The following is a 27,901-nucleotide window of genomic DNA, read 5'->3' as shown; positions in this document are numbered from 1 at the left end:
GCATCTGCCCTTTTTTATTCAAAACTTTTTAGCCAATCGATCGTTCCAAGTTCGTGTGGGATCCTCACTCTCTCGCTCCTTTAGCCAAGAGGAGGGAGTACCACAAGGATCTGTATTAAGTGTCACGCTTTTTGCCATCAAAATTAATTCCATCACAGAACAACTTCCTCCAACCGTAAACAGTGCCCTCTATGTTGATGACTTTAGCATTTTTTGCCAGTCGTGCAACATGAGGGTTATTGAAAGACAACTGCAGAAAGCCATTGATAGCTTGAATTCCTGGGCACTTGCTAATGGCTTCAGGTTCTCGCCGGAGAAGACCGTTTGTGTACACTTTTGTCGCAAGCGTAATCTTCATCCTGAACCTGAATTAAGGCTCGGACAAAATGCTATTCCAGTAGCAGCGAACACAAAATTCTTGGGACTCATCTTCGATAAAAAACTGATCTTCTTGAATCATATTCGTCAACTCCGCACAAAGTGCACACGTGGGCTTAATATCCTCCGCTCGCTCTCCTCTACAACTTGGGGAGCAGACAGATGCACCCTTCTTTGGCTTTACCGTGCACTTGTGCGATCCAAAGTAGATTATGGGTCCCAGGTATATTCCTCAGCCAGAGACAGTGTCCTGTGATGGCTGGACCCCGTCCATCATCAGGCCCTACGTATTGCTACTGGAGCATATCGCACATCTCCTGTCCGGAGCTTATACGTTGAAGCAAACGAACCACCGTTATCGCTTTGACGTAAGCAGTTGTCTTTAAAGTATGCTTTAAAACTGAAATCCCTGCCAGACCATCCTACGTGGCCATTCGTTTTTGAGCCACGATGGGAAAATTTATACAATACTCGTAAGACTGCCAATCGTCCTTTTGGTATTCGTCTCCAGGAGCTACTCAAAGAACTTAATATCAAGGTAGACAAGGTTGTCCAAACATCAAAGCAACCCTTTCCACCCTGGCATGCTCGTGTCCCGACATGCGACTTGTCGCTTAGAAACGGGGGAAAGTCGGACACGCCATCATGTGTCTACCTGCAGCTTCATTCAGCACACCGAACTGAATATTCTGACTTCGCGCCAGTCTACACAGACGGTTCGAAGTCAGAATCATATGTGGGATCTGCTGCTGTCTTCACAGACAGCACTATCTCAGAGCAGATTCCCTCTGATTGCAGCATATTTACTGCAGAGCTGCACGCTGTAGAGTTAGCCTTGGATCATATTAGTAAATGCCAATACCAACGGTTCATTTTATATTCCGACTCTCTTAGCACGTTACAGGCTTTAATATCTGTGAGGTATAATCCTCATCCAGTTCTGTCTAGCATTCAGCAGAAGATTCACGTTCTCTATGAACGCGAATATGACATCCGCTTCTGCTGGATTCCCAGCCACATTGGGATTAGGGGAAATGATTTGGCTGACGCCGCAGCCAAATCAGCAATTCCCAATAATAACCGCTGCCTGTCAGTCCCCTATACAGACTACAGGCAAATAATACACCAAAAGATATATGCCCAATGGCAGGATTCGTGGAATAGACAGACTGCGAATAAATTATATCATATAAAGCCTGTTATTGAACCGTGGCAGTCTAGTCTGCGCAGGAATCGTAAGGAGGAAGTTGTTCTTGCCCGGACCCGCATAGGACACAGTCATTTGACTCATTCGTTTTTGCTGAGGGCTGATGACCCTCCTATGTGTCAGTCCTGCGGCACAGTTTTAACTATCAGACACCTTTTAATCGATTGTCCAAATTTTAGGAATATCCGTTTTACCGCTTTTAATCATCTGACTGAGCCTTATACACTCAGTCAGATTTTATCCGACAATGACCATGTGTCTGCTGTCTTTAGCTATTTTAAATTAATAAAAGTTTTTAATTGTATCTGAAATGTATACGTTATTGTTACTTCTTTATTAATTTATTTTTTAGCTATTTGTTATTATATAGCGTGACGCGGTGGCCTAACCAATTAGGTCACCGAGAGCTTAAATTTTTATGTTACCTCTTCTTGGCGCATTATAGCCTCAGCTGCTGATGCGCCAATAAAACACAAACAAACAAACAAACAAACAAAGCAGTGCAATGAGCACTGTCGATCATCACGTTTACGTAATTCTGCTTTACCGACACCAGACTTGTGATGCATGTTCATGCTCAGCTGACTTTTGTTGTTGTAACCAACATATATATACTGCAGTATACTATTCACCAACTAAACCGATAAAGAGGCACTTCATCTCGAAAGCTACTGTATATTAGTTTTATCCTTATTTTATTGTATTTTAGCGCTTTTATTTTATCTCTGTTTTAGTATTTTATGTAGATATTATTTTAATAAATTTATTTTAAGTCAGTTTGTCTGTTGCTGCTAGAAAGTTTTGTGATATGCAACCCAAAACTCAAGTCCTATTTTCTAATAGGTAGAGTAGTAAACTGGGGTTTTGATGCAAGTAATAAACTTTTTACTCTTTTCCTCGAACAGATTTAGTACATTTGGCAAATCAAGTTTTAAATAAATGATAAGAATTTCAGATAGAATGGGGAATAAAGACTTTCATTCCTATTCGAATGATCATAGTGATATATTTAGAGCAATTATTAGAATTAAGAGGTGGGAAAAAAGTTCAACTTAAGAAAAATGGTAACAGAAGATGTAGGTTATTTGGTGATCTGAAAGTAATTTAAGTACAAAATTATAATTCTTTATTTTCGTAAAGTGATAAAAATAAAGAATTATAATTTTGTAGTTACCATATTTCCCCATGTATAAGACGCTTCCATGCTTAAGATGCACCTTAATTTTGGGGCCCGAAATTTGAAAAAAAATGTATTACATAAAGTTATTGAACTCGAGTTTTATTCTTCGTAAAATTCATACGACTCATCACTGTCAAAACTCCCATCCATTAGCTTGTCCTCATCTGTGTCTGATGATGAATCACTGTCTTCCTCAGTTCCATTTATGGCATTTGAAATGCCACACTTCTTAAATGACTTGATAACGACCTCAATCTTGATATTATCCCAGGATCTTTTCACCCAGGTACAAACTTCTCCTATAGTTGGTTTCTTCACTCTTCCTGCTGGTGTCAAATTGTCCCCAGAAGACTTCATCCATTGGTTCCATTCGTCTCTCATGTCCGCTTTGAAGGGTTTGTTAATGCTGACATCAAGTGGTTGGAGCTGGGATGTCAAGGTATGACAACAAGTTTTGATTTTTGCTCTGCAGCAACCTTCTTTGTACTTTTTTTTTTTATGTGTGCCCCGAACTGATCAAGCACCAATAGGGCAGGTTTGCGTAAGAGCCCATCTGGTCTCCTGCTCCAAACTTGCTCAAACCAGATCTTCATCCCATCCTGATCCATCCAACCCTTGTCATGAACGTGGACAATCACGTTCATGACAGAACAACTGTATAATGGCTCTTTTCATGTCCACTTGTCTTCACAGTTACAGTTTTCACCCCCTTCTTATCAACAGTTCTGTTACTTGGGACATCAAATTGAAGGGGGACTTTGTCCATATTTGCAATCTATCCCAACTCAAACTGATGTCTTCCGACATTGAATGACAAAACGATGAAATTCAAAGACCTTCTGCTCATAGCTTTCAGGCATCTTTTGGGCAAGTCTCGTGCATGTACACATGCTTAGTCCATTCCATTTCATGAACCTGAAGCACCAATTGTGTCCTCCTTTGAAATCAGTAACTTCTTTTTCATCAGAAATTCTTCTTGCCTTATGCTGAACCATCTTTGTGGACACAGAGATGGAATCCCAATTGCCCTTTGCTCCTCAATCCATATCTTCAATTCCTTCTCTAAATCAGGCCATTTTGCTGACTTGTCTCTAATGGCCTTCTTCTGCCGTGGCGTTTTCAGTATGGTTTCTTCTTCCAGTAGCCAGTCTCAGATTGTTTTCTCAGTTGGATGAGGACCAAACTTAAAAAAAAAGTTTGGTCCTCATCCAACGCAGCACGATTTCCATTCACTTTTGCAAACGATCACTTTTAACTTGAATTCAGCACTGTACGAAAATCTTTTCTGAGCCATTTCTGCGCAGAATGTGGCAAAACATAACCTAATGTACCGGAAACAAGTGCTAAACAATGAGCGCAAAGAAAACAAGCGCGAAAAAGCAGGAAATGCAAGTAAAAAAAATCTACGACCACTGTATAAGACGCACCCAGTTTTTAGAATCCCAAATTTTTCGAAAAAAAGGTGCATCTTATACATGGGGAAATACAGTAAATTACTGCCTTTTATTTACATAATCACTGCCTTTTTAAGCAAGCTGATACACAAACTGATTACAGTAAAGTGCTATAACTTGCAGCTCACTTTATATATATTTGTATGAATATTATTTGTGCTAAAAATTCTGTTATTTGAATGGACAGTTGCTTATTCTCTGTTTTATATTTATGATTGCAACGATTATGTATTTTAGGCCTTTAATTATTCCTCCATCTCCTGAAGCTTATGGTGGTACTCCAGCATTAGTTCCCAGCACGCCATCTCTTGAGCCAGAAATATTAGGTAAGATTTTTCAGAAAATATGAATCTGAAAAGTTCAGAACTAAGCAATAACATTATTGCCTCCTTCTGGATTGTTTATTGAATAAAACTCTATTTGATACATTTATTGAATAATAGAATAAATTAGGGTTTGAAGAGGCTGCTTGCCTAGGTAAACGATCAGCATATGAAATTTCAGGAATGAAGAAACATCAGTTGTTATTCCCCATGCATGTCATACCATTCAGTCCTCTGCAGATATTTGACTGCCTTGTTGACAGCTCTGATTGATTGTAACTGTATGAAAGATGATAATAATTTAATGATAATCAAATAAAATTTTAAAGATAATAAAATTTAATGATAATCAAATTGTTTTACAATTTGATTATCATTAAATTTTAAGTGATACATGTTATTTTGTGGTAGATTTGTTCAATTTAGATGTGGTCAATTTTACATTGCATTTTTGCATGCTGAAGAACCAGTTTAGGAGTTCAAATAAATAACAGTACTAAGCAAGGAGAATTATTGAGCAAATCAGTTTTATTATCTGAACTGTATGTACAAAGATTTTTAAAATATCTAGTATCATTTCCATCATTTTTTTTTTTTTTTTTTTTGAAGTATTGCTAAGAGGTTTTTAAATAATGTCATCTGTGTGTTTTTAATCATAGCTACCTTGTTCTTGGTATCAATATCACAACAAATGCAAAAACAGCCTAAGTTTGCTTTAACAATATTTCTGTCTAACACAGAGTAAATATGAGAACCTCATTCAATTAATGCCACTCAGTTGTTTCTTTGAACACAAGCAAATTCAGATGCGAACAAGTGTTAAAGCCCTTGAATGGCCCTTATTTTTCCTATTGGTCCTTTTTTTTTTTTTTAAGATAAACACTTAAGTCTCTCTCTTTTCTTTCTTTTTTTTTTTTTTTTTTTTTGGTGAATTTGCTCAACAACAATATTGCAGTTCAGGGTTGTTCAATTGTAAATAGTTAATTTTCCTAATTATTTGTCTTTAAATAATATTTTTGAAAACATGCAGCTTGTTGGAAAATTGGTTTCTTTTCTTTGAGTATTGTTCAGGGTTGTTCAATTGTAAATAGTTAATTTTCCTAATTATTTGTCTTTAAATAATATTTTTGAAAACATGCAGCTTGTTGGAAAATTGGTTTCTTTTCTTTGAGTATTGTTTTTTTTTCTGAATGTATTAGGTGTCATATTACTGTGGAGGAAAAACAAATTCTTCACTCGAAGCATTCTTTACCACTTATTTTCTACAAATTGTTCATTAAATCATACATTAACAGATAACTGTAAAATAATAAAAGAAGTTTACTTCAATATAGTATGTAGAACACTTCCATATGATACTCTCCAGAAATTAAAACAAAAAAATCGAAAATCTTACATTACAGTAACAAATAATTAAACAATTTAACTCAATTAAAAATAAGAAAATTAATTAAAAGAATTTAACGAAAAAATTGCAAAACGATTTTCCTTCCGGAAGCTGACAACGCTTTTTGACCGTATGTCATGATTACAGGAATGAAAATTACCGAATAGGGGTGAGCATGAAACTTAAATAGGGATTATTTGTTTTCGTACATGCGCGTAAAAGCCCACAAATCAGAGATCAGATATGGCCGGCAAACATTAACAGAATTTTCATGTAATTTAATTTCTACAGTTTCTGCAATTAATAGGTGCATATAATTACGTTGAACACTAAGTATTTTGGCCTCATTAAATAAAAAAGTATGTTTTTCATTAACACTGTGAAAGGCTAATTCTGACACTGCTGAACAAGAAGCATGAACTGAGGCCGCATGTTGATTAACACGAATATTCAGAGTAAAACTTGTCAAACCTTCGTAAGACGAGTCGCAATCACCGCAAGAAATGTATACCCGGTCATTAATTTGTGTTTCGAATGAGGAAAGGACTGAGCGATTGTTCGGTATAGTGTGTAATTTCTGTATTGGCCTGGCCACAGTTTTAAATTCGGTATCTTTAAAGAATCTCTAAAGAATTTTACCTGACTGAAAAGTGCAGGAATATTGTATGTTCTGGCCTTCAATTCCTTTAATTGAACCCCATAGTAATGTAGTCGTTTTTTCGATATATGGTTAACGTTTTTATTGTATTGATTGACCAAATTGGTAAATAGTGCCGGGTCTGCTTCAAGATAAGTGGACGTATCTGAAACAACTGAATCTAACTTATTAATATAATCAGGTTTATCAAGTGTTACCGCTGTATCTCCTTTATCTGCCCTCTATATAATAATGTCTTTATTTTCCCAAAGTTCATGTAAAGCTGAACTGTCATGTTCACGAACTAGCTGATGTATTCTGTGGTAGCACGTAGTGTGTATGCAGGGGGGATCGTCACCCATCTTGTATGCACTTGGTCGCAAGCCTGCAACAGTGTGTTAGAATTCATATGGACGCGTCTTGACCCTCCCAATAATGTTTGTAATTTGTTAACGTGTCTGTGTTTTATTTCTGAGGCCTGTGCTTCCTGTTGCAAATCTATGGAGATCTTCAATACAGACCAGTTGTTAGGATGTAGATAATTTTTTAATTTATCGCGAAGCTTCCTAACCTGGGAAAGGTATTTTTATTTATTAGAATATCAAGATTTTAAGGCAAATTTAACAATATTACGCAATGTGGCAAGTGCTAGTCATTTTATGCCCGAAATGTTTTGATTGAAATTGACCCTGGCAAACTTCAGAACGATGTTGTTTTGAAGGCAATATTTTAAAAAAGAAATATGGTAACTTTGGTGCGAGTATCTTAGTGTTAATTTCATGTAATTTTGTACCAAGCTATTCATAAAATCCCCCATAACGGTGTGTATCAATAGGTTATACCTGAAGAGAAAGGAAGCGAATTAAATAGTCAATAAGAGTTTAAAAAATGAATTAGATAGTATGAACCAGAGCTTTAATGCTCAATACGTTTTATGTATTGAGCATTACAAGCTTATTGAGCTTTTCAGGGCAATATTTTAGAAAAGAAATATGGTAACTTTGGGCCAAATATCTTAGTGTTAATTTAATATATGTGTATTTTAGTGCAATTGCATCATTTATACACAGCTAAATATAGATTAGCACATTTGCAATAGCGGCATCATTTAAGTTACATCTCATATTGTGAATACCTTCACGATGATTTGCTATGACATTGCACTACTTCGAATAAGTAACACTTCACCTGAAGGAGAAGACTGTTGTTACTTATTCTCAGTGGATACCACCACCACCCAGATGGCACCGTATCAGGGCTATTTGTATATGTGTGTGGGATAATAACTTGACTATCCACTTGTCCCTATTAGACTTAGGAAAGCAAAAAGGTAGAGGGGAAAGTAATAGTAGGAGTGGAAGAGAAAAAGAAACGGTATAGAAGAATGAAAGGGACAGTAACTCCTTCAACTCACACCACTCAAAAACTCATAAACTCCTCAAATAGGCAACGCTTCCCCAGTGGAGAAGGCTGTTGTTACATATTCTTGGAAACTCCGGACATCATCAGGCTCCCCCTGGTGCCGTTTCAGGGGCTATTTGGCCCTTCTTCGGTGGGTGGGTAGGTACCCAAGTGATGGCAAAACAGTTGTGAAGTATATCTTCACAATATGAGAGATTCCTGATGGTGTATGATATAAGTTAAGACTCTAATGCATTAGGGCTTAAAGCCTCAAGCTGTAAAAGAGATTAGACTATTTGTATTTTAGTGCAATTGCATCATTTACACACAGCTAAATATAGATTATCACATTTGCAATAGCGGCATCGTTTAAGTTACATCTCATGTTGTGAATACCTTCACGACGAGTTGCCACGACATTGCACTACTTCGAATAAGTAATGCTTCACCCGAAGGAGAAGACTCTTGGTAACTTATTCTCAGTGGATGCCACCACCCAGACGGCACCATTTCAGGGCTATTTGGGAATTCTTCGGTGGGTGGGTGGGTAGGTAGGTGCCCAAGTGATGTAATGATGGCAAAACAGTTGTGAAGTATATCTTCACAATATCAGGCATTTCTCATATTGTGAAGATATACTTCACAACTGTTTTGCCATCATTACATCACTCGGGTACCTACCCACCCACCAAAGAAAGGCCTGATAAACGTTCTTCTTTTGAATAGTCACCTGACAAGGTTGTGCTGCTTCAAGGTCCTTCTAAATATCGTAAGTTATAACATTAAGTTTTCATTGCTGACCAGGGTGGGATTAGTGCCTGCGGCACGGCCGTTGTTTGCTTTTTTTTTTTTTTTTTTTCCCCAAAATGAGTTTTTATATACGTGAGATGACCTTGGAATTCACTCTGGATGCAGAGTATGAACCGAGAAAAGTAATTGAAGGTTTAGCGAAAAGCGTAAATTTATCCAGATCACAGAGGTTCACTCTCTTGCCTTTGAGGAAATACCATGTAGTTTGTAAAGACTGCATGACAAGAGACACATTGCTGAGTTCAAGCCCATCACCACCAAATACGGAGGATGCGGAAAGGTCAGGGAATGACCACCGCATATCCCGGAGCAATATGGCCTTAGTTGCTAATGCTCCTAAAAACTAAATAACAAACAAACACATTGCTGAGGGGCTTCCCTTTTGAAAACCGAGTGATACACCCCCATTTGGTGGATAGTATCAGGAAATATATCACCGTAGAGCGTTACCCAATTGAAATGTCTAACACATTTAAAAACTTCATTAGAAGCATACGGAAAAATCTCGAGAATAGAAATGCACATGTGGGAGGGCTTTCCAGAGCTGTATACGGGAAAAGTAACAGTGCAAATGGAAATGAGAAAGCCAGTTCCGAACATCATCTATGTAATAGGGAATCGACTACTTCTGAATTACAGAGGGGGGGGTAGAGAAGAAGTGCTTAAAATGTGGCAGCTTGGATCATTTAGGTGCGAATTTCACAAAAGGGCATTGTTTTAATTGCAAAGAAGTGGGGCATATCAGTAGTGACTGCTCCAAAGCATGCAATAAATGTGGGGAGACAAGCCACAAAGTGGGAAGTTGCTCAGTTAGGTCATATGCAGATGCCATCAGAGGAGGGGAAGGAAAAGTAGGAGAAGAAAATTCGGAAAAGGGTAACATGGTCATTTTAAGGCCACAGGGAATCATAAAAAAGATATTGTCAGCTGAACCAGTGAATCTAATTACAGGAACAGGGGAAGAAAAAGGGGTTATAGACATAAGTCAAAACACCCCCACTTTAACGAAAACAGTGGAAATAGCAAGAGGTATGAAGAGTGGGGACAACAAAGATGAAGGAAGTCTAGAGGGAGAAGGAAAAGGAAAGAGGCAAATTGTAGAAAAAGGAAAGGACACAATGCAAAATCTGAATGAGCTAAGTTCAGATGACTCCGAAACAGAAGGGACATTAGGCGAGGGTAGTGACAAATTACTGGGGGTGGAGCATTTAAAAAAAACACGTGCCAGTAGGATCGGAAACATTAACTGTTAAATTAGAAGAATGGGAGCAGCGGCTAGGGAAGCAGAGAATAGTGTTAGAGCAGCTCAAGGAGGCAAAGTAAACAACATCCAATTCATGTGGAGAGACGTATTCTTTAGAAACTTAGTAGGACTGGGAATAGTGCAGCAGCTAAACAATTCCCGAATTTCATGGTTATTAGGACATGAACATGAGTTAGGCAGGACCTTGTATGCTCTAAGCATATCTCTGACACAATAGATCAGATTTCTAAGGGAACACGAATTGTATTTACATGCTAATCATTGGTACTTGGAACATAAGGGGCTTTGCTCAAAGGCATGCTCAGCATCATCTATGGAGAAGCATGTTGTTACTAGGGGTAAGGATTTTAATCATCCAAGAAAGTCACTTTTAGTAACAGTGTCCAAGTGCGAAAATTCCAGAACAGATACAAATGTCTAAGCTTCTGGAGTTTGGGCTCAAGGAATGCCAAGGGGGTAGGCATCATAGTCTTACCACCAGTTATAGGAAAATTCTGCAATCTTCAAAGGGACATAGAATGGAGAATAGTTTGCATTGACTGGAGAATAGGGTCGCACACAATGAGACTGATGAATGTATATGCACCAAACACCGCTCCAGAGCGGAGGCTGATATTTAGTAGTTTACATCTTTTTATGGTGGTGGCCCGATTGATTATACTAGGAGGAGACTGGAATTGCGTGTTAGACCCAGTTAAAGATAAGACAGGTACGGAGGATCCAACAAGAGGCACAGGGGGCTCCTTGGAGTTCAACAGCTTGTGCTTAAAACATGACCTGATAGATATATGGAGAAAGAAATATCCCATAAGTCAGGGAGCAACCTGGTCTAGGGGAATGGTAGGGACCCGCATTGACCGGTTCTACGTCCCAAGCAAGATAGCAGACAAAATAAATTGGGTAAGACATATCAACGTTTCAGGACCCCGCACAATAACAGATCACAAATTTGTTATAATGGACTTTCCATTAAGCCTAACTGTAGAACAGGGGAAGGGTACCTGGAGGTTAAAACCGGTGTTCTTGCAAAGTGACCCACAGGGGCATTAAAAGATTAACGCAGCATTTGAGAGACTCCAATCACTGGACAGAAGGAAGCTGGGCAAATTATAAAAATGCAATAAAAACAGTTTTTCAAAAATTAACAAGGGTAAGGAACATGGAAAGTAAGAAAGAGTTAAAGAACCTCAATGAAGTTCGGAGGCTCCTAAAGTCTTGTCAGGATGAAGTGAGAGAAAGAGAAATACAAAAAGAAATTGTGGCATTATTAGAGAGGCAGGCAGAAAATGAGGTGGTCCAGATGCACATATGTTACAGGAAAGCTGATAAGTCATCTGCTTTCTTTTTCAAGCAATTCAACAGATCACATAAAGACAGCAGTTTAATCCATCAAATACAGGTAGGCCCACACCAATATTAGAACACTAGTGACATCGTTAAGTGTTTTGCACATGTTTACAAGGAAATGTATACAGCATTTAAAGGACCAGCTTTATTAGTGAGCCGGGAATTACCAGGGTTCTTGGCAGTTCATAGACATGAACAGGATCAACCTAACCCCCTGAGTGAACTATCATTAGCATTGAAAGATATGAAAGGAGGTAAAGTGCCAAGTCCAGATGGGCTAACAGTGGAATTTTATAAGAGGTACTGGGAGGAAATTGGGCCAGTCTTGGCCGTCATTTTCTCCAAATTCTTCTAGGAAGGGGGGGGGGGTCTCGGAAGAATTTATAGAAGCCCAAACCATATTTCTCAAAAAACAGGGTAAAATGGGGAAAGAAGTGGGTGAATGGAGGTTAATACCACTACTTAATACAGATTATAAGTTGTATGCCAAAACGCCCGACTCAAAAGGCATTTAGGGCACATCATAGGTCCCAATCAAACATACGCAATTCCAACAAGATCTATGATGGCAAATCTGTTATTTCTAAAAGATTTGCAAGGATACTGTAAGCAGAAACAATACAGTGTAGTGGTGGCAGTACTGGATTTGGCAAAGCCCTTTGATAAGCTTTCCCATAAGTACCTTAAAAATCTGCTGCATACAGTCCGAATGGGTTCTTTGCTAAGAACAGCCATTATAGGTCTGTACAAAGGGGCACAAACCACTCTTTTGATTAATGTCTACAGCTCGGAGAAAATAAAACAGGAACGGGGAGTTAGACAGGGGTGCCCACTAAGCCCTGCACTATTCTCATTGGCATTAGAATCCATATTAAGGCAATTAGCTATTTTTAAAAACATCAGCGGGGTTCATCTTCCTGGGCCACACTCTGATTGCAAATATGTAGCACATGCGGATGACGTGATCCTAACTTTGGCGAATGGTAGTTCTCTACAAAGAGCACTGGAAACCTGTAGTCATTTCAGCTTATCCAGTGGCCTATGTCTAAACAAAAGCAAGACCAAATGTCAACAGTGGGGAACTGAGGCTCCAGTACAATTGCCAGCAGACCTCACAGTCTCGACAGCACCTATAACCATCCTAGGGGTTCCTTTTGTGAAATATCTGGTAGTATCGTCCCGGCAATTACTAGACTCTTGGGAGGATGCTCTCTCGGAGTGGAATCTGGGGATGCTATCTTTCTCCGGAAGGATGTGTATTATGTGGATGATTCTGATGAATACTGTGTCAATTACATCATTTAATTACTGCGTGCAGAAAAAGCTAACTCGAAGGCTATTTAAGTTCTTCTGGAACAGCAGACAGCAAGAAGTGATGCAGCAGAGGCTATACTGCAGGAAGTGTGAGGGGGGTTATGCAGTACCACGGTTAAAGTGGTTAAGGTGGGCATATGTGTTAAAGCACATTTGGACTGCCCTACGGGGAGCCCATGCTGCGGCTGCCTTAGTAAAGTACAATATGGGAAGGTTTACTGAACTACTAGGAGAGGAGCACACTGGTCCAACAGTAGAAATAATAACACCCTTTTACAAATTGGTAATCAAGCACTTACAAGAGTTATCTGTAGGGGGTTTGCACATGGGAACCAAGCTTAATATTTCGGAAATATACTGGAAGTTATCCGACATGAATACCACGCCAGTACCGGTTGCTAGTACCTCAGCCAACTGCGTGGCAGTTGGCTGAGACTTAATGTGACTCAGATGTTGGGCATCCTACACCATCATATAAGTTATGAGTCACGGAAAGACCTGGCATGGAGAATAATACACGGACACCTGCCAGTGGAGAAGAACAAAGCCAAATTTCGAGGGCACATGAATGTTGAGTGTTTTTACTGTAAGGCATGTGAAACAGTGGAACATGCTTCTTCTCTTGTCCGGTTATTCTGTGCATCTGACTTGGTGTACACAAAACAGTGGGAATACCACGCTTGACCAGGGAACAAGTACTATTCTTACAGTTCCCGGCCCCGATTTCCAGAGCGACGATTACCTTAAATGAATGTAAATATCAGGCTTGGAAAATCAGGAAAAGAAAAGGAGGTTCTGCAGAGGAGGTGTCAAAATGCACCATTCGAATGATGCATGGTGCAATAAGAAGATTTTTGCTACTAGAATTACTACAACTTGTTAAGCAAAGATTCTTCCAATTATGGTGTTTCCCCACACCTTATGTCGGCTAATAGATGACAACATATATGTGCAGCTTAGATGATAATGATCAGTATAGGCTAGGGAAGCGTATGTACCAAACAGATTAGTTTAGTTATTAGAGGAAAGGGACCAAGTGAGCTGCAGGCATTTGGTCTCTCTCCCAGATGAACGGCAGCTGAGCTTTGAAGGCTGCATGAAGTAACAGGAGTGTGGAAGAGGGGGGGTTGACTTTAGAACCCATGTAGGGCAAGCCAACTCCAGGCGGCCGCCAACCAGGTGGTCATATGGACTGGGCCTTCCCCGGAGTGTCAGTGGGAGAGTGAGCAGCCCAATCGGGTTGAGGTGTAAAGATAAGAGTGTCTGTCCCTGTCTGCTCATTACAAGGAGTTTTTTTCCCCCCCAGCCATACAGGCCGCTAGGTAGTCCCAAAGCAGGATCCATATAGGGTCCTTGAAGGTAAATTCCATATAAATATCTGGAAACTGGAAAACATGTCTGGTCTAGCCAGCAAGCCTACCTACCCACTGATTAAGGACAAATAGCCAGAAATGGCACCAGGGGATTAATTTAACCATCCTTGTAGGACTCCAATTGGGTAATAATAGTCCCTGTCAGGGGGGACGCATTGCCCATTCGGGACATGGAGTTTTGAGTTCAGGTGAATCACAACTAAAAATCCCTTTCATTCTTCTATGGCATCTTTTCCTCTCCCTCTCTTACTGTCACTTTCCTACCTCTTTTTTCTTTACTCAGTCTAATAGGGATATTGAGGATAGCAGACATCTTTATCCAATACTGTTTTCAAAAACGGTGCCAGCTGGGTGGTGGTATCCACTGAGAATAAGTAACAACAGTCTTCTTCTTCGGGTGAAGTGTTACTTATACGAAGTAGTGCAATGTTATGGCAACTCGTCGTGAAGGTATTCACAATATGAGATGTAACTTAAACGATGCCGCTATTGCAAATGTGATAATCTATATTTAGCTGTGTATAAATGATGCAATTATACACAGCTAAATATAGATGTGTATAAATGATGCAATTGCACTAAAATACACATAGTCTAATCTCTTTCGCAGCTTGTGGCTTTAAGCCCTAATGCATTGGAGTCTTAACTTATATTATACACCATCAGGCATCTCTCATATTGTGAAGATATACTTCACAACTGTTTTGCCATTATTACTTCACTTGGGTACCTACTTACCCACCCACTCTGAAGAAGGGCCAAATAGCCCTGAAACTGCACCAGGGGGAGCCTGATGATGTCCAGAGTTTCCAAGAATAGGTAACAACAGCCTTCTCCACTGGGGAAGCGTTGCCTATTCGAGGAGTTTGAGTTTTTGAGTGGTGTGAGTTGAAGGAGTTACTGTCCCTTTCATTCTTCTACACCGTTTCTTTTCCTCTTCCACTCCTACTATTACTTTCCCCTCTACCTTCTTGCTTTCCTAAGTGTAATAGGGACATGTGGATAGTCAAGTTATAATCCCACACATATACAAATAGCCCTGATACGGTGCCATCTGGGTGGTGGCACTGAGAATAAGTAACAACAGTCTTCTCCTTTGGGCGAAGTGTTACTTATTCGAAATAGTGCAATGTCATGGCAACTTGTCATGAAGGTATTCACAATATGAGATGTAACTTAAACAATGCCGCTATTGCAAATGTGCTAATCTATATTTAGCTGCGTATAAATGATGCAATTAGACTAAAATACACAGCCTAATCTCTTTCGCAGCTTGAGGCTTTAAATCCTAATGCATTACAGTGTTAATTTAATGTAATTTTGTACCATGCTATTCAAAAAATCCTCTATAATTGTGTGTATCGATTGGTTATACGTGGAGAGCTGTAATTTTCAATACGTAGAATGTATTGAGCATTACAGCTCTGATTCATACTATCTAATTAACAGATAATGTTTTTGTGCTTGTCAACAATTGCAGAATTAATTTCATGTAAACCACAATGCCAAAAAGAAAAGTATTATTTCCACGAGTTTAAGGATGCATATAATGGTATGTTTATCCTGAATTTCCAGATCAGAAAAAGGAAGTAGGTTTACATTTTTGTAATTTGTGTTTATCTTATGTTAATATACCATCTGGCAGAAAAACTGATATTACTGATCATTTAAAGCATGCAAAACATGGGTTTCAGGAAGGAAGGAAACAAGATGAAAAATTTCTTTTTTGTTAGAAGGGAAAACACCATAAAGTTGTTATACAAGTAGAGTCTTTCTCTTTATTTTGCAGGTCCATTATTCAAGAAAATTGTTCTTTAAATCAGAATTTGTGAAAAAGCATGTTTCTGGCAGGACAAAAGATTTTTTGGGGTTTTTTTTTTTTTTTTCCAGTATTTTTCAACATAAAAAATACTTAAAAATCAAAACTAAACTTGAGAATAGCTTTACCTAAAGTTTAAGCTTGGATCTTTGTTTTTTCATGACATTCAAAAAAAGGCTAAAAATTTTTGATCTGGTTAAAATAGTATAATAATTACAATATATATTTGTTGTTTTTACTTTTAATTGAAATTTGCAAAATATAAATTTCTTCATTTAGCTGTACAACAGAAAGAGGAAGAAGAAGAAGAAACAGCAATCAAAACAGTTAAAAAGAAACAAGAAAAACTTGAGGTAACGATCATCTGCTGAAAATTCTCTATTGTTTTGTTTCTGAATTCCTTCAGAAAATGGAAAAGCTAATTATTTTGCTGCCAACTCTTCAGATTTACAATGGAAAATCTTTTTTATACTGCCATCATAATATAGTTGGTGACAGATTTCTTGAACTTATTTGCAAAAACACAGGTTTTCTTCATCTTTTTAAAATTTTTTTTCACAAAAATAATGAAATTTAAAATTGGATTTTTAAAAAAAAGATTAGTGAATTTCTGCTCATTTACATTAACATATTGTCCGTCAGGTGTACAGTGTTAGTCTATGTTGCAAAATAGAAACACCCAATAATAGTGTTTTCTATATTCAGTCATCTCATAATTACGTCTTTAAGTAACTTGGAAAATAAATATGATGTAAAATTGCAGAAGGCATGCATGCAAGGCTTTCCATGTATTGTAAAATTAGAAAAAGGTAACACATTTGCCTTATGTACTTATGCCTTATGTAAATGTGATTTTTCAATGTAGTGGCAGGAAATATGATTTAATGAGGTATTTGCAAACAAATAAGTATGAAGACAATGTGTATTGCATAAAAAGAAATGCAAAAATTTACATTGAATTTCATAGTGACAGTGATGTTATATCTGCCAAATGCTTATTTGCATCCTTTTCATAGAACATAATCTTCCTCTGAGTTGTGCAGGTATGTTGTTCAGAAATATATTTCCCAATAGCAATATAGAAAAAAAAATTGGTTGTGGAAGAACAAAAACAACAGGCACTGTTAGTGAAATTTTACTGATTGGGAAAGAAGTGGTGGCAGTAACTCTGAAAAATGGGCCATTTTCGACTGCTGCAGTTGGCAGTAATCAAAGTGATTTCAAGCTATAACCCATCATGGTGATCTTTTCTAATAAAAAGTAATTGTCAAATTGAAAGCAGCTTGCTTTCAGTGCCAGCATGGAAGGTGGCTCTACAGTATACAACAGTGGGTATTTTCTGAACAACCTGAAAACATGTGAGATTCTTTCAAAAAACTGTCTGACTCTTAGTGTTGATAATGTGCCTGCTATTGTAGGCTTAAAAACTGAAGAAGCAAGATTGTTAAAAGAAAAGTTTGAGCATTTGGTGGACAAATTAATAGGCTCTCCTTGTCAACTTATTAATTTGTATGCTGAAAAGGGAGCTGCATGCCTTCTGTGAAAGTGGATGAATATTTGGTGAAAATTTACTACTATCTAGAAAGAAGTGATAAAAGGAAAGATAAATTTAAACATTTCCAACTGATACTGAACCCACTGAAGTAAAAGAAAAAAATATTCTGAAGCACGCATTGTACACATTGGCTATCTATGGTTAAATGTAACTAGACTGGTAGAATAGTGGAAACCTTTGACAAGTCTGTTTAAAGAAGAGGATAAAAGTGGTGAGAAAAGCAATATGAGCACTTTTTCAGAGTTACCAAATTGAAAAGTACTACAAGCAATCACTAGTGACTGCTTGCAAACAGGCCAAGCAAGTTGATATTCTAGGCATCTTATCTTCACTTGTGCTGGAAAATGGTTCATATTTCACTCTTCTGGCTCAAATAAAGCAATTTGTTTGCTTGTTCTGAACATAGCTCTTCAAATCAATGTGCCTCACTTCTGTATACTGACATCAGTCATTACTCCTAGATTTGTTAAAGAATATTATATGCAAATTTATTTTGCCAACAATTTTAAAATCTTCCATTTTAGAAATTTATTACTATAGCAGACTAAACCGGTAGGAGAAGATTTTCTTCTTTTGCTTAATGAGGAAGCATGTTATGACTGCTTGTGACTACATCATGTAGAAGTTCCCATTGAAAAATGATGCTCTTATAAATGCTTAGGCAGCACAAATTTCATTAGTTGGCAGTGCATCATTTTCAAATATTTGAAATTTTTTGTGGACAAATTTCCAGTACTTTGTGTTTTAAAGATAAAGAATAGATGTTTTGTGGCATTAGTTCTGCCAGTTTCAGTGTGATAACTTACCAGACACTGTTATGAAAGAAGCAAGAATTGATGTACAATGGCCTTTCACAGGGAGCTGACAAGTGCACAAAGAATTTTGAAATATCCCCCCCCCCCCCATCCAGAAACCTTGGTACTAGAGGCTTTCTGGATTTTGAGAATTTTTTGGAATTTGGTCCTTAGCAAGAGAAATTAGAACATATTCAAAATAAATAATTAAGAACCTTGCATTGAGATTTACTTTATCTAAAAAGAAATAAATTTGTATTTACATTATAGTAAATACAAATTCTAAATACAACTATAATCAAATCAGCAGTCTAAGTAGTAAAATATAAAAATTAAATTAGTTTATTTAGAAAATAAACCAATATTAACAATAAGTATATTTATGACATATTCTCAAATAAAATGTACGAGAACCTCAGTGTGTGTGGGGGGGGGGGGGGGGGCAGTTGAAATTTTGCCCTATCAGATGTCTACTTTTTAAAATGAACATTAATGTATTTCAGTGTCTGTTAATACACGAAATGTAACTTCGATATAAACACAGTTATCAGGGGCATCTTTAATGCCCACATTATAGCCTGAAATAAAATTTAGTTATTTTTTTTCCTAATTTATAATATGAATTTACAATGACCTAAACAAGCATTTTTATTCTAAGCAGTATCATTTTGGTGTGTGGGAGGATAATTTTCATATTTCAAGATGCTCTTTCCCCTCACTTTGTAGGTTTGCCAAATGGAAGTGATGAGTGCATAGTGTTTTATTGCTGGCAAGCATGTGTAAACTATATGCATTAGCTGTGAAAAGAATTCATTTGTATTTATTTCTTGTTTTTAAACCAAAGCTCACAAAACAAAGATAATAAATTTTATTATTATCTTTGCTGGACTTCTTTTAATACTCCTGGAACCATTCTCAGTCTGTGCCTTGTGACATGGCATATTATTCTGCTCAGAATAGTTGTCACTAGATGGACAAACTGTGAACATGAAAGGATACATGTGCCCTGAATACATTCTCCACACTATCACACTTCTGTTGCCAGTCTTTAATGTTGACTCTAGCCATGATGGTCCTTTGATTCATGTTGCAGTTGCCATACCTGTTTTCTGCTGTCAACTGGAACAAGTGAAACTTGGATTTGTTGGAACAGATGACCTTTTTTACACTCCTCAAATACCCATAGCTTCTTGATTTTAGCTGACAAAAGGGAACCCAGAGAAACCTGGTATACTCCATTCATGACATGGTCTAGCACATTGGTCATTCCAGTATCATTGCACACTACTGTTGTGATACCCCCGTCATGTGACTACTGATTGTAGCCATCCATTAAACTGCACATTTTTTTTTTCACCTTCCACTGGCCTCTCACATCAATAAAGTTTTCTATCTATAGGACTGCCCTTGGCTAGTTATTTTCTAATTATTGGACTGTTAGCATTAATTAGTAGTGGCAAATGATGCAAGAAAGCAAGCTTATACAGCAAGTCAAAAAAAAAAGAGGAGGAACCTCCCATTTCAATTAATCATCCCCTCCAATAGTTTGAAAAGGACTAATTACTACTCCTTCCTTGAATTTATATAAGCTATCAACTTCACCAACAACAGATGGAAGTTTGTCCCAGCAATCAACCACCAACTGGCTAAAGGCAAACTTCCTTACCTCTATTCTACAACCATTTTTTCACAATTTGAATTTCTGCCCCCCCTCCTCGTGTGTAGTCTGAGCAAGAGAAAGAATCCCATCATCAATGAGCTTGCTCAATCCATTCAAAATCTTAAACACCTCTGTCAGATTGCCTCAGAGGTGCCTAATCTCCAGACACTGCAGTTTGTAGGACTGGAGTCTTTCATGGTAAAGCAGCCCCTTCGTTCCCCTCACCAATCTCATTGTCCTTCTCTGTACTTGTTCCAGCAGTTCTACATCCTTCTTATAATGAGGCCTCCAGACCTCTATAAGGAAATGTGATAATCACCTCCTTATTCCTGCTATCAAAATTCCTGTATATCATTGACAAAATCCCATGAGGTGCTCTAGCAGCCTGTCTGCATTGCTCAGAGAACTTTATATTCTACTGCACAGTTACTCCCAAGTCTTTTTCATTTTCTGCTACCCTTAGTGTACGTTAGAGTAACGTACCACACTTGGATTTGTTGAACCAGATGACTTTTTTTACACTCCTCAAATACCTAAAGCTTCTTGTTTTTAGCTGACAAAAGGGAACCCAGAGAAACCTGGTATACTCCATCCAGTTGGTACGTTATTCTAGGGTTACTGCTGCCCATATGCAGTACTTAAATGCAATGTTATACTTCATATGCCCCTGTGCAATGTTAAACTTCAATTGCCATTTCTCAGCCCATCTACCTGACTTTTTTCTAGGTCCTGTTAAAGTAGCAGTACACTTCAGACACAGTTCAGACAGTGTCTGTTCTATTTATACTAGCACATCTGTCTTGATTATCACACTACGCTCAAAGCTACTTAGGTAGCAATTGGCTTATTCTTTCACTGAATTGTGTAGACACACACTTGCTGACACACACACACACACACACACACACACACACACACACACACACACACACACACACACACACACACACACACACACACACACACACACACGTATATAGAATTGTCCAGATATCATTATAGAAGGGGGAAAAACCTGCTCAGCACAAAAGTATTGGGACATGTGATTGCATGCAGTAGTAATAATAGTGGCATACGATGTATGAGCTTATGCAGCATCAGCCAAAAAAAAAAAAAATTCGCATAATCATTCCCTCCTTAAATTTATTTAACCTATCAACTTCCACAACGACAGATGGAAGTTTGTTCCAGCAATTAACCACCCGCTGGCTAAAGGCAAATTTCCGCACATCTATTCTACAGCTGTCTTTCCTCAATTTGAATTTATGCCCCCTTAGGTTCGTAATCTGAACAAGTGGAAGAATCTCATCAGAATTCAGCGTGCTTGACCCATTCAAGGCCTTATACACCTCAATCAGATCACCTTGCAGGTGCCTAGTCTCCAGCCACTGCAATTTGCAGAACTTAAGCCTTTCTTGTTAAGAGGATCCCTTCATTCCCCTCACCAATCTTGTTGCCCTTCTCTGTACACGCTCAAGCAAATCTACATCCTTCCTAAATTGAGGCCTCTAGACCTGTATGCAGTACTCAAGGCGTGGCCTGACCTTTGCCTTATATAGAGAGACAATCACCTCCTTTTCCCTGCTAACAAAATTCCTGTATATCATTGACAAAACCCCATGACCTGCCCTGGCAGCCTGTCGGCATTACTCAGAAAACTTCATATCTGACTGCACGATTACTCCCAGGTCTTTTTCATTTTCTACTACCTTAAGTGTAGTACCACACAATTGGTGCATTTCTCTGGGGTTACTTCTACCCATATGCAGTACTTTGCATTTGTCAAGGTTAAACTTCAGTTGCCACTTCTCAGCCCATCTGCCCAAATTATCTAGATCCTGTTGTAGCAGTATACTTGCTGGTCAAAAAAATACTTGTGTTAATTGAATCAGCATATTAAAAGAATGGCTCATATGATCCAATTTAGGCGCCTCTGTAGCCAGGTGGGAAGGAGCAGCAGTGCGTAGCACACGCTTCTTGATTAGACCGGGGTTCGAGCCTGTCACCACCAAATACGGAGGATGCGGAAAGGTCAGGGAATGACCACCGCATATCCCGGAGCAATATGGCCTTAGTTGCTAATGCTCCTAAAAAAAAAAAAAAAAAAAATGATCCAATTTCTTGTTTGAAGAAGGAATATAATGCAGTGCAGTAGCAACTGGATACAATGTGAGCGATACTGGATACGATGGTGATTAAATCTCTTAACGTGATTTAATCACCATCACAGTGCATGCATTTTGTCACCAGAGATGTGAATGTCACTAAAATATATCTTCATCCTACTGCCTTGTCAGCATGTAGAAAAATTTCCGAACTTGAAGAAATAGACAGCCATGGATAGCCATTACAAGGAAAAGTTGCTTCTTGTTAATTGAATAAAATTCAAAATGATGATAACATTAAAAATATTAGTTTTTCAAATTTAATATTATGTAGTCGTTAATAGTCTGCAAGTTTCTCTTTTTGTCCAGTTATGTACCTGAAACCAACTTTACTTAATTTGTTAATGGTTTTGTGAAATATTTTTATTTTAATCTGCTGGGATTTTGTATGAAATATATAAACAAGATATTGCAAACCCTATAGAGACACTTTGAATTTTTAATAGAGAAAATGTGACAGAAAATTTTGTTAGAAAGTACTGTCAGTTACTTTAAAGTTAATAGAGTGATCTAGTGGAATCAGAGCAAAATATTAGAATAAAAAAAAATAATAATAAATAAATTAAAATACCCCACACTGAGCTACCAAAGTAATTTTATTAATTTTAATATTTCTTTAAGCATTTTTATAATTTCATCTATTAAAATACAGTCCATTCCAGTTATTTGGGACACATCGGGACTAGTGCATTTTCACCCGATTAAGCGGCTGCCCCAATTATCCGAAGTTTCACATAAATAGTTAAAAATACAATGTATCCCCCCCCCCTTTACAATTAGTTCACTGTACAATCAAATCATGTTATGACGAACTCACCATAGTAACACGGATATGTGCAAGTAAGAACGGAATAATGAGTTACAAAGCTTTAAAAATAGGAATGAAGAGAAGATCTGAAAATTAATTTTTTTTTTATGATTGAAGATTTCATGCAAGTTTAAACACATTTCGCCATTATAACCTACAGAATTCCAGCTGTCAGTATTATCACAAATTCAGTAAGATTGAGTTTACTGTCCGTTTATGATAGATTTCACTAACAGAAAAGCCCAATAAACAGGTGACTGCTAATTGTTTTATGGTTGTGACCTCCAGAATTTCGACCGAACCGCATGGTACCGTTAGCAGAGGAAATGAGAGTACACCTTGAGAGTACACCGTAGTGAATCTCCTGTTGGAACTATCGTTGGAGACAATCGTAGGCTAATCTCCAGTGCTGCGGTCTTCTGCCCCGATTAAACGGCATGCTGTCCCAATTAAGCCAAGTAAACCCTGGCTATTTTCTTGATCGGTTTCTGTTTTTTAAGATTTGCTCCAAATAAATGGTAACCTGATTAACCGGTTACCCAAATAACCGGAATCCACTTTATTATTTATTAACAATTTTTATTACCCTTTTAGTTTCTTATAGTGTAAGTTTTTTTTTTTTTTTTTTTTTTTTAGAATTTCTTAAATGCAGTATGCATTTAAAATTTTTTATTTATGATTTCCTGTTCGCTTTAATGATTGTTAGAATTAATGATTATATCAGATTACAAAGAATTAATTGATTTAATATATATTAAGCTATATATATTAATTGGCTTATTAAGTTTGTACACTTAATGTATAAACTTAAAATTATATTTATTGTGCATCTTTTATATATATTCTTTCTTCCAGGATGAACAAGGTGTTTGTAAATTGAGTACCCATGTAAAGCTCTCAGAAAGACTCTCTCTTAATTCTGGAAAGGTTTCTGGTGTATGTCGAAAAATAACATTTAGTCAAGATACTGTTGGAAGCAACCAAGAGGCAAAAGAAGAAAATAGTGAGGAAATTCCTGGCCCGGTTAAACGAAAAAGATGTGCTTCAGAAGATAATCCTTCAACTTTGTTTTCTTCAGCTTCAGATACTCACTCACAATTATTGCGACAGAAAAGAAGTCGTAGTGAATCTCCTGTTGGAACTGCTGTAATACCTTTGCATGTTGGCCAGAAACGAAACCGAGAATCATTCCAGTTGTTTCAAAAATTGAAACCAATAAATGAGTTGCGTGGTTCTAGTGAGACAGAAAAGAAAACTGAATTTTTGTCACCTTATAAATCACTAAAAGTAGACCCAGATTCTGTGGGAGCTGAAGTGGCTGAAAAAGATGCTGTTGAATTGCATGTATATAAACAAAAAGATTTGGATGATAATTCATTAACAACTGCTGAGGAAGATAAATTTGAAAAAGATATTACCAAAGATCAGTGTGATGACTGGGCTCTTCAGCTTTCTGCTTCAGAGGCAACACAGTCATTTCTTCAAAGCCTTCAGGATTCTACTTCTTCCTCCTCTACTTCCTCCTCTTCCTCTTCTTCCTCGTCTTCTGAAGGTATGTTAATTTTTATATGAATGTTGTACACTAGTAAATATAAGCAACTAATTTTGAGAGCAATGATGACCAATGATCAGAAGGAAAGTGTTTTGTTGTGTTAATTATAACATTTAAGGAATGTGCAGCAATGCTCAGCATGCATAGTCAACAGTTAAAGGTAGTGGTTTTTCAGAACAGTGCCCATTGCTGTATTTCATGGTGCCCCTCAAGGTATCTCATTCATAAACATGCCAAGACATTCTTTTATTTTTATTATTATTGTTTTACAGGGCATTGGAATCTTTGGCCATATTGTGCTGTTTATTATTAATATTTTTGTGCAATTGTGTGTGTGCTTACAGGCTGATTTACAGGTTGTCCAGCTGAAAAAACCCAGAATAACTCATGGGGGAAAAATCCCACTCCCTCCAACTACAACTTGTTTGAAAAGTCGTTAAGAATTCCTCCAGTCTTTCATGGGATTCAAACCCAGATTTATAAAATGAGTGGCAAATGGTGAAATCACAACAGTATATCCTTATAATCCAATATTGAATTATTCAAAATGCAATGGATTTCAAAGTTACATTGAAACATGGATTACAAAGTTACAATGGCTCTCTGACTAATGATACAGGTCGACCATCACTAATCTGGCCACCGATAATCTGGTTCCACCACTAATTCAGACATAATTTCCGCGAATATAATTTCAAATTTCCTGGGTCGGCACACTGGCCTGCCGCTACTGTTTTGGTGGTGTTGGTTGCAGCATCAGCTGTCGGCGCAAACTCGTAAACACTGGCAAGCCATTCCCACTTGTTGTTTTCTTGCATTTATTATTATAACCTGCTCACATTTAGCCCCAGCCATGGTTCCAATGCATAAAGGAAGTGCCTTTTGTGGTGTAAAACGCAAACACCGTACATTGTCCATAACAGATAAAGTTGAACTTCTGAAAAAACTCAACAGCGGTGTGCCTGTGAGAAGTTTAACTCTGCGCTAAATTGTAAATTCCAGCAATTTCTCTCAGTTCCTCTTAATTAATAATTTTTTTTTAGCCATTCCTTTTTAGATTTTTTTTTTTTATATTTTAATTTTTTTTTTACAGCACACTTGTACAAACTTGCGGAAAAACACAACACAATGTGATGGATAATACAGCGCGCTGATGAACTTGTTTTCACAAAATCTCTAATAACAATACTATTTGAGAGTTTATTTTATCGCAATTAGTTTTATTGCAGCACTTGCTGCGTGTGCAATAAGCTAATCACAAACAACCTTCATATGTATGCTGTAATAGCATCACACTTATGTAGCCGACACGGCTTCTCAAGAAATAAAGTAACCTACTGGGCCACCTTAGCCACATATATGCAACATAAAAAAAAGACTTGTTGTTTTTTCACTTAAAATATCAAAAAAAAAAAAAAAAACACTGACATTACATTTATTTTAGAATTACTTATCAAATTATTTGCGAAATATTTTTTGGCCCCTGGGGAATATTTTTCTTACACTAGTTTGGCAGTCAATGTGTTAAAGGTAGGATGAGGTGGTTAGCTGTTGGGTAAACTGTATGTGCTAAAATAACCACCAGATCACCGGTGGTTATTTTAGCACATACAGGCAAACACACTAATCCGGCATCCCACAGGTCCCAACACTGCTGGATTAGTCGGAATAGAGGGTCAACATGTATATGGTTTTATATGCATTTTAGTATGGATGATTCCAAATATGTTTACACTGAAACTTGACTTGGACCTTGCAACCTGTGAATAGCTTTCTGATTTGAAAAGACTTGTAACCAAATTAGTTAAGCTATAATGAAAATTCGCTACTGTAGTATATATATATATATATATATATATATATATATATATATAATTTGTTATACGTGTCACCTTTAAATTTTACAATCTATCTTTTCCCAAACAACTGTTCAGAATCATAGAGAATTCATGTATTTTTAGTTTGTGCTGTAGAGGTGTATGTAATCCATTTTGTTCACACCATTTAAACCAAGTGCTGTTTGCCCTCTCTCCCCTCCCCTCTAGCAAGTATGTATATACTTGCTAGGGAGAGGGAATAGAGAGAGATTATTCATTTTATGTGATATTATTTGCTGTTTAATACTTGTAATCCAAAAAGGTGGGACATATCATCATTTTTCTCTTTCTTGGTGATTCCCTTCTTCTTCTCTCTCTCACTCTCAGGTTAACTCAGATTTTTTTTTTTTTTTTTTTTGGCTGGTGCATCATAAGCCTCAGGCTTCCTTGCATATGGCTAATAATGATAATAATAATCTATCTTTTAGCACTGTTACTTATTCAATAAACTTAAATTAGCCAATTAGAGCTACATAGGCTGGCCACAGAGTATTTCCTTGAACGGTGAAGAGTTTTGATTACTTTAGAACAGATAGGAGTGAAGAACGATAGAGAATACCCAATGTGTGGATACTGATAGAAAAATGCATGTTTAATTACAGTTGTGAAATTTTACCTTGGTTGGTTTTTGTCCATTAATTAAGTTACTGTGTTTAAAAGAGATTAACCATGCAAGCTGCTTCTATAGCTTTCCTCTTGTCATTAATACTACTTTGTTGAATCAAGTTAAAAGATGAAAGATAAATTTTGCCATATTCCTCTATGTTTGAATATGGCTAATAATGATAATAATAATCTATCTTTTAGCACTGTTACTTATTCAATAAACTTAAATTAGCCAATTACAGCTACATAGGCTGGCCATAGAGTGTTTCCTTGAACGGTGAAGAGTTTTTGATTACTTTAGAACAGATAGGAGTGAAGAACGATATTATATGTGCATATAATTTTATGCTCTTATTGTTATTATATGTGTATGTTAGTTTGTTATTTTTGTTTTTTTAGGAGCATTAGCAACTAAGGCCATATTGCTCCAGGGATATGCAGTGGTCATTCCCTGACCTTTCCGCATCTTCCATATTTGGTGGTCACGGGCTCGAACCCCGGTCTAATCAAGAAGCGTGTGCTATGCACTGCTGCTCCTGCCCATCTGGCTACGGAGGCACCATATGTGTATGTGTACACATATAATAGCGATAATCTTATTATACCTGTGTATGTGATAGTAGTAATAGAAGCACATACAGGCAAGTGTGTGAGCTTATATAGCATCACCCCAAAAAAAAAAAAAAAAAAAAAAAAACAATTTCACAAATCCATTCCCTCTAAATGTTTGTCCAGTTCCTCCTTGAATTTTAAGCTATCAACTTCCCCAACGACAGATGGAAGTTTGTTCCAGCAATTAACCACCCGCTGGCTAAATGCAAATTTCCACACATCTTTCTACAATTGTCTTTCCTCGGGTTCGCAATCTCAGCAAGCTGAAGAATCCCATCAGAATTCAGTGTGCTCAACCCATGTAAGGCCTTATACATTTCAATCAGATCACCTCGCAGGTGCCTAGTCTCCAGCTGCTGCAATTTGCAAAATTCATGG

At 37.4% G+C, this 27,901-nt stretch overlaps 1 protein-coding gene across 1 annotated transcript in view; it reads left to right on the top strand.

The window, feature by feature from the left end:
- Window positions 1-27,901, top strand: part of LOC150091574 (uncharacterized) — a 298,466-nt gene that overhangs the window by 117,945 nt on the left and 152,620 nt on the right. Inside the window, exons 6-8 of the mRNA XM_090369000.1 lie at window positions 4,457-4,545; window positions 16,174-16,247; window positions 23,732-24,428. Of these exons, the coding sequence (XP_090225126.1) occupies window positions 4,457-4,545; window positions 16,174-16,247; window positions 23,732-24,428 (860 nt within the window). The remainder of the gene's footprint in view (window positions 1-4,456; window positions 4,546-16,173; window positions 16,248-23,731; window positions 24,429-27,901) is intronic.

This window comes from Mastigoproctus giganteus, chromosome 1, assembly GCF_048544385.1.
Source record: "Mastigoproctus giganteus isolate SK-2022 chromosome 1, ASM4854438v1, whole genome shotgun sequence".
NCBI lineage: Eukaryota > Metazoa > Arthropoda > Arachnida > Uropygi > Thelyphonidae > Mastigoproctus > Mastigoproctus giganteus.
Note: the sequence above shows the minus strand (reverse complement) of the source record. Positions and strands in the feature narration are given on the sequence as shown.